This window comes from Diceros bicornis, chromosome 18 (assembly GCF_020826845.1).
Source record: "Diceros bicornis minor isolate mBicDic1 chromosome 18, mDicBic1.mat.cur, whole genome shotgun sequence".
In the NCBI taxonomy this organism is placed as follows: domain Eukaryota; kingdom Metazoa; phylum Chordata; class Mammalia; order Perissodactyla; family Rhinocerotidae; genus Diceros; species Diceros bicornis.
Window position 1 is genome coordinate 15,407,080 of NC_080757.1, and position 13,708 is coordinate 15,420,787.

The window sequence follows — 13,708 nt, forward strand, 5'->3', positions numbered from 1 at the left end:
GATAAATGGACCAAATTAGCAAAAATAAAATATACAATATCCGTCAATGGCAAAAATGTAGTCAGGGGGGCATAGTAATAAAATGCTGGTAAGAATTGTAGCCTTGAAAGTTCTAAAAAGCATACTTAAATGAAATAATGTATGTTTGAGGATGTTTATCCCAAGGCTGTTTATAATGAGGAAAATTGGGAATAATCTCAATGTCCAATATGTAGGTTGTTACAATGCAGTTCCATACAATGAAGTACCATGTAGCCTATAGAATGCATGTTGCAGATTATAAAACATGATAATTTTGTTTCATACTAAAATCAAAATATCTGCTGATATGCTGTGCGTAGAAAGGGACTAAAAAGTTACAAACTGTGATGTTCAAAGTGGTTGTTTTTGTATAGGCAAAAGTAACTTAAAAATTTTCTGCAGGGAAAAACAAATTTTATGGAGGGATGAGAAGAGGGTGAGGCAAGCTTGAGGAGAGCCTCTTCTTATTTCTTTAAAGATGGGAGCAATGTAAGTTATTTATAGTTGGCAATACAGGAACTATACAGCGTATTTAGAAGGGATCGTGATAGATGTAGGAGAGAGGAGATGTACTTTCTTTTTAGTGTAGATGAGCTAGCTACTCCTAGACATCATCCTCCTTCCTGCTTACTCAGGTAAGAGTTGTTGATGATTGCATTGTTAGAATGTTCTTTATTTATATAATGGCTTTTTATTTAATTCTGTGAGATGTATGAAAAAGAATGGCCAAAATAGAAACCCAGCTAATGATGGAAAAGGAATATCAGACAAAACATTAGATCTGAGATGGATTGAAATGTCATTTATTTGCTCAGTTCTTAAATGCTCTCTTAAGGGAAACAGGGTATGGTACGGACAGCAGGGGTGCTTCTGAGTCGGTCACCCTAAGGACCAGTCTTGAGCGTTCCTCGTAACAGCTGTGAGGTTTTAGATAATTTTCTTAGCTTTACTGAGACTGAATTTCCTCTTCTAAAAAGGAGGGCTAAGGGGCTGGCCCAGTGGGGTGGCAGTTACGTTCACACACTCTGCTTCGGCAGCCCGGGCTTTGCAGGTTCGGATCCTGGGTGCGGACCAATGCGCCGCTTGTCAAGCCATGCTGTGGTGGCGTCCCATATAAAGTAGAGGAAGATGGGCACAGATGTTAGCCTAGGGCCAATCTTTCTTACAAAAAAAAAAAAAAAGAGGGCTAAAAGGACATACTTTGGATGGTTGTCATAAAGGTTAGCAATAATGCATGTAAAGTGACTGGCACATTGTAGACAGTAAATGGTAGATACTCTTATTGTTATTAAACGTGGTGTAATTGGTATAATTAATAAAGTGGCAAGGATTGCTAGTGTGATCTCTCTCTTTTTCTTCCCTGCACTCGTCACTGCTTTGTTGTAATCATATCTGACCATTGCAATTAGATTTTAGTTTGTGCTTTTTCACAGTAACCAGCCCCGTAGGGACATCTTGCAATTTACTTGAGCCCTGTCAGTTGAGTTTGAATAGAATGTGACACTTAACTGATTTGTTTTTAAACCAAAGACCCAGCATTGAAGAGCTGTGTCATACTTTGTGACTCTACCATTTTTAGCACCTCAGTGAAGATGTAATGAATAGAAACCAATGTTGGAGTATGATTGGGAGGCTTCAGCCTTTGTTACATCAGGTTCAGCCTCTACAGTGTTAGAATGATTGTTATTTGGGTCACGGAATCTATCTTGGCAAACTCCATCTATAATGGTAATACTGTATTCATCAGTAGCAGAGCAGGAGTCATTCTGGGGAAATTGGACATGAGCCTGTTGACAATAGGCTGTTTTGTGAAGCTGGATGTGTTAAACAAAAAACAAAGACTAATGGAATAAATTGCTAATTTCCACGTGAGAGCTAATTTTAGTTCCTTTGCCTTCCTGTGATCTCAGAAATGAGAATGAAAAAAGATCTTGCCTGTTTTCAGGATTTTTGAACGTCCCAGGGTGCTAAAAGTGACCTGGATATTTAACTAGGGAAGACGGATGACTAGACTTTGCCCTACAAAAGGATTTCCACCACTCAGATTAGTGTCTGTATTTTCTTGGAAGTAAGAAAACAAACACTCATTTTGCTAACAAAGTTTAAGAATCAGCTCTTCACTGATTTTTCAGTTCATTTTCTTCAATTAGACTAGCCTCTGCTTGATGTCTTTTACTTTTTGGTGATTAGGATGTAGTTCCTTATTAATCAATTGTGTGCTGTAGTCCATCAAAGTGAAAACATACGTAAATTTTTTTGAATAACAAGAATTGTTTATATAAACAACAACTCTGTTTGAAGGCACTAAGAAAACATTAATTATATTGCTTTCTCTTGCTCTAAATGTTTCATGAAGCTGTGTAATTAATGCTCAAGCTGCAGTACTATCTTTTGGTGATTGTTGTCACCGTAGGAAATATCTCAGTTTGGTCTCCGGCAGAATTGGCCCCTTGCATGAAAAACAAGTACTCTGGGGCTGGCCCTGTGGCTTAGCGGTTAAGTGCGCGCGCTCTGCTGCTGGCAGCCCAGGTTCGGATCCCGGGCGCGCACCGACACACCGCTTCTCCGGCCATGCTGAGGCCGCGTCCCACATACAGCAACTAGAAGGAAGTGCAACTATGACATACAACTATCTACTGGGGCTTTGGGGGAAAAAATAAATAAATAAAATTATAAAAAAAAAAAACAAATACTCTGGTACGAAAGACCTGTTTTCTTTTTTTGAAAAAGGAATTGTTTTTTGTTATACAATGAGATATTAGTAAAAATTACATAACTTTGTCAAAGTTAAATTATAGGTTAAATCCCTATAAGTCACTAATTAACAACCGTTTAATCTCCTCTCAGCAATGACTAATCCAACTCACATCAAAACAAATAATGTTTTGTTATTTTAGAGCACATTATAGAGCCCTTAATGAGAAAATTACAGAAACATAGCCTTCCTAACCACATTTATAGTGGTAATGTTGCATACATCAAAGAAAAAACCCACTGTCCTTCCACTCCCAAAGATCAAATTACTTTGCCTGTGTTCCTTTCTAAGCCCTTGTCCTTATGCTTATGTGGCAATTTTTAAATTTTTATTTATTTATTTTTTGGTGAGGAAGATTAGCCCTGAGCTAACGTCTGTCGCCAGTCCTCCTCTTTTTGCTGAGGAAGACTGGCCCTGAGCTAACATCCGTGCCCATCTTCCTCCACTTTATATGAGACGCTGCCACAGCATGGCTTGACAAGCTGTGCATCAGTGCGTGCCTGGGATCCGAACCCCGGGCTGCCGCAGCAGAGCGTGCACACTTAACTGTTATGCCATCGGGCCAGCCCCAGCAATATATATATATATATATATATATATATATATATATATATTTTTTTTTTTTTACTATATATGCATGCTTTTTAAAACTAACTATACATACTTTTTTCCTTACCCCCACTTGACATTATATTATAAGCATTTCCATAGAGTTATAAAATGCTTACTGTTATGAAGGTGGTATTATGTAAAATGTATTCAAATAAACCAAAAATATGAGAATGAAAGTCCCACCGCTACTCATCTACCCACCATTTCCACATCCAGAGGTGGTTCTTACCCTTCCGGGCTGTTTTCTGTGCAGATACGTGTGTACAGGGTGTTTTTTGTTTTGTTTTAGTTTTAGTTTTACTAGGATATGATTATAATGTACATATGTGCTTTTACTCAAAGTTGTGGGGTTTTTTTTTAGTTTAATGTATCAAGGAGCCCTCTTTCTACAAGACTGTGGATCAGCTCAGTCTTACTCCTTTTAATGACTGCAGAGTATTCTCTTGTGTGGATGTATTATAGCTTATTCAGCCAACTCCCTGTTGATTACTTTTCTGTAATGCAAAACTTAAATTTATTTAACTGTTTCTCTTACTATTGGACTTATTTATTTAAGTTTCACTGAATTTAGGATAAGTCACTGGGCTTTGCTAGAAAATTGCAGTTCTCTTAACTGTACTTGGAAAGGGTAGAAAGGTATTTGGATTACTAGGTTTTTCTTGCCTGTCATTTGCTCTTTAGTTAGCATAGGGATCTGCATTTAAGAGATCAACTTGATTGATCAAGGTAGTTTCTTACTATTTTGCAAGTAGTATTTTAGGTTCTTTGGTTAATTTAGAGTTATCAGTAATGGTCATTTCTACTGTTCCAGGATCTTTGTTTTTGTATGATATTACTATCTATTTGCTTATTTGACCCATGGGGGTATTAAAGTTAAAAAAAAAATTCTTTTTTTTTTTTTTTAGATTTTTATTTATTTATTTTTTTTCCTCCAAAGCCCCAGTAGATAGTTGTATGTCATAGCTGCACATGCTTCTAGTCGCTGTATGTGGGACGCGGCCCCAGCATGGCCGGAGAAGCGGTGCGTTGGTGCGCGCCCGGGATCCGAACCCGGGCCGCCAGCAGCAGAGCGCACGCACTTAACCGCTAAGCCACGGGGCCGGCCCTAAAAAAAAAAATTCTTAAACTCAGTCATAGATAGGTATGAGTTGGTGGAAAACACTGCAAAAGACCATGGGTTTGTTTTTTGTTTCTGTTCAACAACCAATTATTATTATTACTATTACGCTTATTATATTCTAATTCAATTAAGTATTCCATCTGTGTTTTGGATCCCATACCCTCCCCTCATCTCAGGAACTTTACATAGTCCAGTATTCATTTTCTTAAATATTTAATCTCTCTCTTTGTCAACTAGCTTCTTCTATTTTGACTTTTTAAAAAATTGAGATATAATTCATATACTATAAAATCACCATTGTATTTTATTTTATTTTATTTTTTATCTTATTTTTTGTGAGGAACGTCAGCCCTGAGCTAACATCCATGCTAATCCTCCTCTTTTTGCTGAGGAAGACCGGCTCTGAACTAACATCTATTGCTAATCGTCCTCCTTTTTTTTTTTTTTCCCTTTTTCTCCCCAAAGCCCCAGTAGATAGTTGTATGTTATAGTTGCACATCCTGCTAGTTGCTGTATGTGGGACGCCGCCTCAGCATGGCCCGGCAAGTGGTGTGTCAGTGCACGCCCGGGATCCAAACCCAGGCCGCTGGTAGTGGAGCACGTGCACTTAACGGCTAAGCCACGGGGCCGGCCCCTATCATAACTTATTAAAAATTCTAACCCATTCCATATAACTCAGTTGAGCAATGTAGTGCTCAAAGAGAGTGAAACATTTTTGTACTTCATCTTTAAAAGTGGTGTGGAGTAGCCAAGTACCCCAAATTTCTTTGTAATTCCACTAATTTACAATAGAAGGTGCAGCCTGTCAGTGTGTGAGTTGTATAAGGCTTGCAGTTGTTTATTGCTGACATAGATTTTAAGAGTCGGGGAATTTCATATAAAATTGTGGGTTGCTGGTTTCATTTGAAAATTTTAGAGATCTGGCAAAACTGGGCTGGCAAACCCACTTGACGTTAATTACCTAGAACTAAACGGTGGTCATACCCTTTGAAATGGTCATTTATGTCATCTGGCATAGTGCTACTAAAAATGTGGCTGTTGAACTGGCTGCTCGGCCACAAACTGTTTGTTATTGTCCACAGAAATAAGGACCTTACACCACATGTTTAGTTCAGCAAACATTTTCTTGGTTGCATGACTTTCTTCAGTGTGTTGATTTGCATTCCAGCACAAGCTCTATGTCTTGTCAGGGACCGCCATTTTGAGTAGCACCTTGTAAATATTTGAATTTGCAATCCCTGATTTTCACAATTTACTTCAAAATGCCAGTGCAAAATAACATTCAGAAGTTGTAGGACAGTAATTATGTCAGTATGTACTGTTCTTAGGTAATACTATTCATCAAGTTTATTTTATAAGGTATCTTGGTTATTAAGTTTCTTTGATAGAAAAATTCTGAAGTTTCTCATTTCAGATTTTAAGGCTTTTTTTTTTAAGGGTGGATTTTATTTTATTTTATTATTTTTTGTGTGAGGAAGATCAGCCCTGAGCTAATATCCGTGCTAATCCTGCTCTTTTTGCTGAGGAAGACTGGCTCTGAGCTAACATCTATTGCCAATCCTCCTCTTTTTTTTTTTCCCCCAAAGCCCCAGTAGATAGTTGTATGTCATAGTTGCACATCTTTCTATTTGCTGTATGTGGGACGCCACCTCAGCATGGCCGGAGAAGCGGTGCGTCGGTGCGCGCCCGGGATCTGAACCTGGGTCGCCGGTAGCGGAGCGCGTGCACTTAACTGCTAAGCCACGGGGCCGGCCCTAAGGCTTTGAACATAAACATTATATTGGGATGTTTTCCTTTTGTGTATTTTAGCAATGTAGTTTAGAAACAGATCGGGCTACTGTTATAGAATAAAGAATGTGAATTTCTTTGAATGCCTTAGTGTGGTACTCAGATGTGAGCTTCTTTCCATGTGTAAAAATGGATTCTCAATTGCTCTGTCATTGAAGGAAATGGAGTTGGCCCGTCTTTTTCACACACTTGACTGATTTCACAGGAGTGAAATACAATGTTCTTGTTAGAATTAAAAATAAAGTCTTTATAGATTTAATACCTTTTTATTGCTACATCATTTATATTGTTAAAGCTGAGTTTGTACTGCTTTTAATTGAGGAAGAAATACAATCGTAGTGCAGGTCCTTTTTTTTTTTAATGTGAAAATTGATTGAGGCAATTGCTGTGCGATTGAGTGAAGCCGAAATGTGTTCATGGTTGCTTGCCCATGGATTAACTCTTTTATCATCCCCCACAAATGACAGAATTAATATATATCTACTTCTGATGTCTAGGAATAGACTTAATACTCTTTTAAATAGGCTTAATATATTTTAATGAGACTTTTTAGTGCTAGTGTATATTTATACAATAAACTTCCACTTCCACTGTTTTATAGAAACTGGTTTTAGCTTTAAAAGATCACCAATCCCTACCTAAATGTAAAGTCAGTCACTTTTTTTTTTTTTGGTGAAGAGATCAACCCTGTGCTAACATCTGCCAATCCTCCTCTTTTCTTTCTTTCTTTTTTTTTTTTTTTGCTGAGGAAGACTGGCCCTGGGCTAACATCCATGCCTATCTTCCTCTACTTTATATGGGGCACCGCCACAGCATGGCCTGACAAGCGGTGCGTTGGTGCGCACCCAGGATCTGAACCTGCGAACCCCAGGCCGCCGAAGCAGAGCACGCACACTTAACCGCTTATCCCACCGGGCCAGCCCCTAATTGTCATTCTTCTGTAAGAAGGAGCTGTCCCTTCTCCTGCATTTATTTATCCATTTGTATAAGTATGGACTTACTTATTCTTTTTTCCTTGGGCTATAATCCCTTGCTGACATTCTTCATTCAGGTTGTCCCAGATTTGGCCAATGGGAGCCCCTTCAAGCTGGTTCGTGGCCTTTTCTTTTTTTTTTTTTCCCTGCTGAGGAAGCTTAGCCCTGAGCTAACATCTCTGCCAGTCTTCTTCTATTTTGTATGTAGGTCACCACCACAGCATGGCTGACAAGTGGTGTGGGTCTGTGCCCGGGATCCGAACCTGTGAACCTGGGCTGCCAAAGCAGAGTGCGTGAAACTTTAACCACTAGGTCACAGGGCCAGCCTCTGGCCCCGTGTCCTTTTGATTTCTCCTCATCTTTCTTTGAGCCTATCTTATTTTCTAAAACGTTCCAGGCTCATCTTATACTTTCCCTGTTCCACATGGAACCACCATTTATCCAAGCAACTCTGATTCCTTTTGGTGGAGAGTGATATTTGGAAACCAAGATCTGGAATGCTAGGTGTGCTCATTGCTATGGGAGTGTCATTGCTTTTAGGCCCTTATTGTATCTCTTGAGATTCCGCTATAGCAATCCTCTTTCTGTTTGCTGTAGGTTATATTAAAGTTTCATTCTTAATCTCTTCCATTTTTTTCCCTATAAATTTATGCCCTGAAGCATTATTATTATTTTTTTTTTTGTGAGGAAGATCATCCCTGAGCTAACATCCATGCTAATCCTCCTCTTTTTGCTGAGGAAGACCAGCTCTGAGCTAACATCTATTGCCAATCCTCCTCCTTTTTTTCCCCCAAAGCCCCAGTAGATAGTTGTATGTTATAGTTGCACAGCCTTCTAGTTGCTGTATGTGGGACGCAGCCTCAGTGTGGCTGGAGAAGCAATGCGTCAGTGCGTGCCCGGGATCCGAACCTGGGCCGCCAGTGGCGGAGCACGCGCACTTAACCGCTGAGCCACGAGGCCAGCCCCCCTGAAGCATACTTTTTTTGTGTTTGTTTTCGTGAGGAAGATTGGCCCTGAGCTAACATCTGTGCCAGTCTTCCTCTATTTTTTGTATGTGGGATGCTGCCACAGCATGTCTTGATGAGTGGTGTGTAGGTCTGCACCTGGGATCCAAACCCGCAAACCCCGGGGCCACCAAAGCGGAGCATGCGAACTCAACCACTATGCCACAGGACTGGTCTCCCCCCACCACCGAAGCATTCTTAAAGGTCACAAAAAATGGTTATTTTCAAGTACAGATTGCAGTTTTTGTATAGATAACAAACAAATCTATATTCCTGAAATCTAATCCTGCCCATCATCACTCTTTTCACAAGTTCTTTTACTTTGAAAGTTGTGTTTTTCTAAACAGTTGTTTGAAAGAGTAGATCATGTCATCTAATAATTGCTGGGTGTATATTCCTTAATATGTCTTCAATAATGTTCCTGCATGCATAGTATCATGCAGCAGAAGAATAAAGGATTTGTTATGGGGTCAGGCTGGAGGATAATAGAAATGTTTCCTGTTGTTTGGTTATTCTGTCTTCAGTAATTGTTTTGATTGTTCCATGTCTCCATAATTTGCTGTACAAATATTTAAGTTACTACCATTGTACTAGTGTGTACTATTCTTCATAGAGCCATAAGATTTTACTTGGAGGACCCTTAGATTATTGTGTCCAATCCCTTAATTTTACAGTTGGAGAAACTGAGACCTAAGAACTGAAGTGACTTTAAGTCCATGGCTACTTGATTGCAGAACCAAGGTTAGAGTCCAGGTTTCTGAACTTCTATAGTAGAACATTTTTGCTATGGGTGATGGAGGACCTTGGGTCCATGGTACCTGCCTACAGTTTCCATGGTAGCCAGGTGGATAGAGCACTCTTCTTTCTGTCTTGGTACTCAAGCATCTGGGCATTGAGTTTTTCAAAATGATTGGTCATTTGATGAGCAAGAAAGGAACAGAAGAGAAGATGGGGCAGATCAGAAGTTGTTGAGGATGGCCAGCTGTCTGACCATACAACTTTAGGCCAGAATTCTGAGCAGACAGTTTCAAAGCTCTCCTTACCTTTCATAGTTCAGTTCCATCTGCTGGCTTTCTGCTCTGTCTTTTCATTACCCCATTTATAAATAAGATCTGTTGGTTTTCTTTTTAAGATTTTCAGCTTAGCAGCATTTTAACATCAAAATAGTTATATTGGTGCAAGTTTCTTAAAAAGTTAAACAAATATATCATAGAATCCATTCCTAAGTATCTACCCAAGAGAAATGAAAACACATCCATACAAAGACTTGTATGTGAATGGTTGTAGCAGCATTGTTCATAATAGCCAAAAAGTAGAAACAGTCCAACTGTCCATCAAGTGGCGAATGGATAAACAAACCACAGATGTGGTTATCCATATGATAAATAAACTACAATGTCATTATCCATACAATGGAATATTATTTGGCCATAAAAAGGAATGAGGTACTGATATGTGCTACACCATGGATGAACCTTGCAAGCATTGTGCTAAGTGAAAGAATCCAGATACAAAGACCACATATTACATGATTTCATTTGTATGAAATGTCCACAAAAGTCAAATCTATGGAGACAGAAGGTACATTAGTGCTTGCCTAGAGCTGAGGGTGGAAACGAGGAATGACTTGCAAATGGGCATGATGTTTCTTTTTTGGGGTGATTGAAGTGTTCTAAAATTGGATTGAGGTGATGGTTGCACAACTCCTAATATACAAAAAATTATTGAATTGTTTACTTACAGGTGACTTTTATAGTATGTAAAGTATACCTCAGTAAAGCTGCTAAAAATAGTTACATTTTAAATTTGATATCTGTAGTATTTGTTATTTTAAGTATCTTATCCTATTTTCATTATTAAACATTTTTTACTGCTTTCTTTCCATGTTTAAGTATGATTTTCAAAGAACGCTAATGTCAAATGATGTTAATGATAATAGTAAAAATAGCCAGCATTTATAAAATAGTTACTATGTACTGGACATTATGCTAAGTATGTTTCACAGATTATCTCACAGCAGCACTATAGTATAGGTACCATTATCCCCATTTTACAGCTGGGGAGACAGTCTCATAGAGGTTAAAGAACTTGTCCAAAGTCACATAAGTAAGTAAAGAGATGATCAGGCGGGAATTGGAACAGAGGCATGCTTGTCTTCTATGCTCCCTGTATGAAAAATGCAGTGGTTTCGGTGGAAATTTGTACTGCCTTTCATGTACTGTGACTGTGTTAAACACACAGTGTATGCCACTGTGCCAAGTGCTCTATATAGCTATTTATGTGTGATCTCCTAGGAAATTCAAATGGGTGTTTGGTATTGCCTGGCTGCCGTGGAGTTTTTACAGCTTAGCAAATCTTACTAATGAGTTTTACTTCTTTTTCTCCACCCCTCAGTCTTAATTTTAAAGATCCTGAAGCAGTCAGAGCTCTGACTTGTACTCTCCTGAGGGAAGATTTTGGACTTTCTATTGATATTCCGTTGGAGAGACTAATTCCCACAGTTCCCTTGAGACTCAACTATATTCATTGGGTGGAAGATCTGATTGGTCATCAGGATTCTGACAAAAGTACTCTCCGGAGAGGAATTGACATAGGTACGTGGTTTAAAATTCTTTTTTGGCTAAACATGTTTCATAAATTTTGCAAGGTCACATTCTTTGTAAACTTCTCTTCTGGATCTTTCTTGCGTGAAAGAAGCTGCGGGTGGATATTATTGTTCTTATTTGCTACACTTGGGCTTTTTTGCCATTGATTTCTCCTGAGAAGGGATTGTCAGCACCAAACGTAAGAGAAGTGCAGAAGGGAAGTGAAGCTCTTGTTTTCTTAGCTTTGCAGATTACCACCTTGATGCCTGTGTCTGTTGGGCATTATTTTTACTCTGAATTGTTTGGTATTAGTATAGTAGTCCCCATATTGGGATTTTGTGGTGATGGCTATTTAATAAAAGATCTTGTGGGCCTGAATAGTTTCAGGAATTTCTTGAGTGATTATTTGTAGAGGATAATTAATCCAAAATTAAAAGTAGGAAGAAAGTCATCAAGTTAAAGTAAGATATTCTCTTAATTGTAAACTTTTACAATGGAGAAGACTTTCAGTTTGGTTGATTTGGAAGAGTAAGTGGAGATACAGAAGGAAATGAAGCCAGGGTATGTTTTGCAATTATAAATGTATGTTTATCATAGCCAATGTTTTCATTTGCTAGGATTTAAAATTTGTTTTAATCCTTTGGCTTTTACTAGTCCTTCATGGGAAAAATGGAATTAAAAGCTCTGTAACTCTACTCCTAAATATAATATAGTTAATAGGAAACAATCTCTAGGTAGTAGTAAATGTTTAACTTTGACATTTGCATGCATTTCAGTCCTCATCATACACAACTTTTCGGCAGCATTTATTGACCCCTCCTTTATCCTTTATTGCACTCTCCTCCGTTGGCTTCCATGACGCCAGACTCCTCTGCTTTTCCTCTTTCATTTCTAGTCATTCTTTTCCCCTTTTCAGGCTTACTTTCCTATATCTGGCCATTAAATGTTGAGCTCAGTCTTTAGCCCTTTTCTTATGCAGCACCCTACCTCTAGGCAATTGCATCCACATCTATGACTTTATTTTTCACCTCCATGCGAATAACCTATAAATTTATGTATTTCTCCAACTTGGATTACTTTTCTTTAGCTCTAGTCCCATATGTTTCAGAAACTTGGATATCTCAGAAACATCTCAGACTTTGCCACATCCAAGACCAGACTCATATTCTTTTTTCCTGATCTTGGTCCTCTTCCTTTGTTTCTTACTTCAGTGAATCCACCACAATCCGCCCTGTCATCCCTGATATTTACTTCTCCCCATTCTCATTGAGAATGTCTATCACCATTTCCTGTTGATTTTTCTTTCTCAAGTATTTCTTGTCATCTGCTTCTCTCCACTGCCACCATCCCAGTGCAAGTCTCCATCATCTCTCCTGGTCTACAGAATAGCTTCTCAGCTACTCTGTTCCATTCTACAGAAAGTATGTATAAACCCATATCATCACATCTTTACCACTTTAATGGGTTCCTATTGCTTCTGTGATAAACACCCAAAACCTTGACTTGGCCTGTTAGAATTTCCATTGTCTGATCCGTGCCCTCTTCTGTAGGCCTCATCTTATGTGCTTCTCTTCCTTGCATTTGTCTTCAGTTCTTCTAATAAAGCATTATGACTCCAGGCCTTTGTATATATTGTTCCCTCTGCTGGGAACTTCCCCATCTTCACCTCGTTGATTCTTCTTTTTTTTTTTTTTTTGTGAGGAAGATTAGCCCTGCGCTAACATCTGTTGCCAGTCCTCCTCTTTTTGCTGAGGAAGATTGGCCCTGGGCTAACATCCATGCCCATCTTCCTCTACTTTATACGGGATGCCACCACAGCGTGGCTTGACAAGTGGTGCATCCGTGCACGCCTGGGATCCAAACCCTGGGCCGCCGCAGCGGAGCGCACGCACTTAACTGCTACACCACTGGGCCGGCCCCTCATTAATTCTTATTTATACCGTAGTTGTCAACTCAAGCCTTATTTACCAGGAACATCTTCTCTGACCTTCCAGCATAAGACAAGTTCCTTGATTATGAGCTTTAGAAAACCATGTTTCTTCCTTCATGACATTTTTTTAGTTTTTAACTACACATTCGCTTGTCTGATTAACTCATGTCTTTGTCTGCCACTAGGTTATAATCTCTGCCACTAGATTGTAAAGTGCAGAGCTTGTTACTTTTTTGCTTACTATAATATCCCCAGGCCTGGCAAAGTTTCTGGCGCATAGTAGGTGTCCAGTAAATAACTTATTGAATGTTGATAGATAAATACATCATTCTTTCAACATTCAAAATTCTGAACACCCCACATGAGCTAAGCACTATGTAAAAATAATGGGATTTAACAAAAGATTCTGCCCTTTTATGTTCATGGCAGAAGATTGGCTATAGAAAGCTATTGGTGGGCCGGCCCCGTGGCTTGGAGGTTAAGTGCGCGCGCTCCGCTGCTGGCGGCCCGGGTTCGGATCCCGGTTGCGCAGCGACGCACTGCTTCTCCGGCCATGCTGAGGCCACGTCCCACATACAGCAACTAGAAGGATGTGCAGCTGTGACATACAACTATCTACTGGGGCTTTGGGGGGAAAAAATAAATAAAATAAAATCTTAAAAAAAAAAAAAAAAAACAAGAAAGCTATTGGTTATAGAAAGCTTAAAAATGGGCTGGCCCCGTGGCTTAGCGGTTAAGTGCATGCGCTCCGCTGCTGGCAGGCCGGGTTCGGATCCTGGGCGCGCACCGGTGCATCGCTTGTCAGGCCATGCTGTGGCGGCGTCCCATATAAAGTGGAGGAAGATGGGCACGGATGTTAGCCCAGGGCCAGTCTTCCTCAGCAAAGAGAGAAGGATTGGCATGGATGTTAGCTCAGGGC

The 13,708-nt window shown here is 39.4% G+C and overlaps 1 protein-coding gene across 1 annotated transcript in view; it reads left to right on the top strand.

Annotated features, from left to right (window-relative positions):
• Window positions 1-13,708, top strand: part of METTL16 (methyltransferase 16, RNA N6-adenosine) — an 84,239-nt gene that overhangs the window by 12,795 nt on the left and 57,736 nt on the right. Inside the window, exon 3 of the mRNA XM_058560097.1 lies at window positions 10,669-10,868. Within this exon, the coding sequence (XP_058416080.1) occupies window positions 10,669-10,868 (200 nt within the window). The remainder of the gene's footprint in view (window positions 1-10,668; window positions 10,869-13,708) is intronic.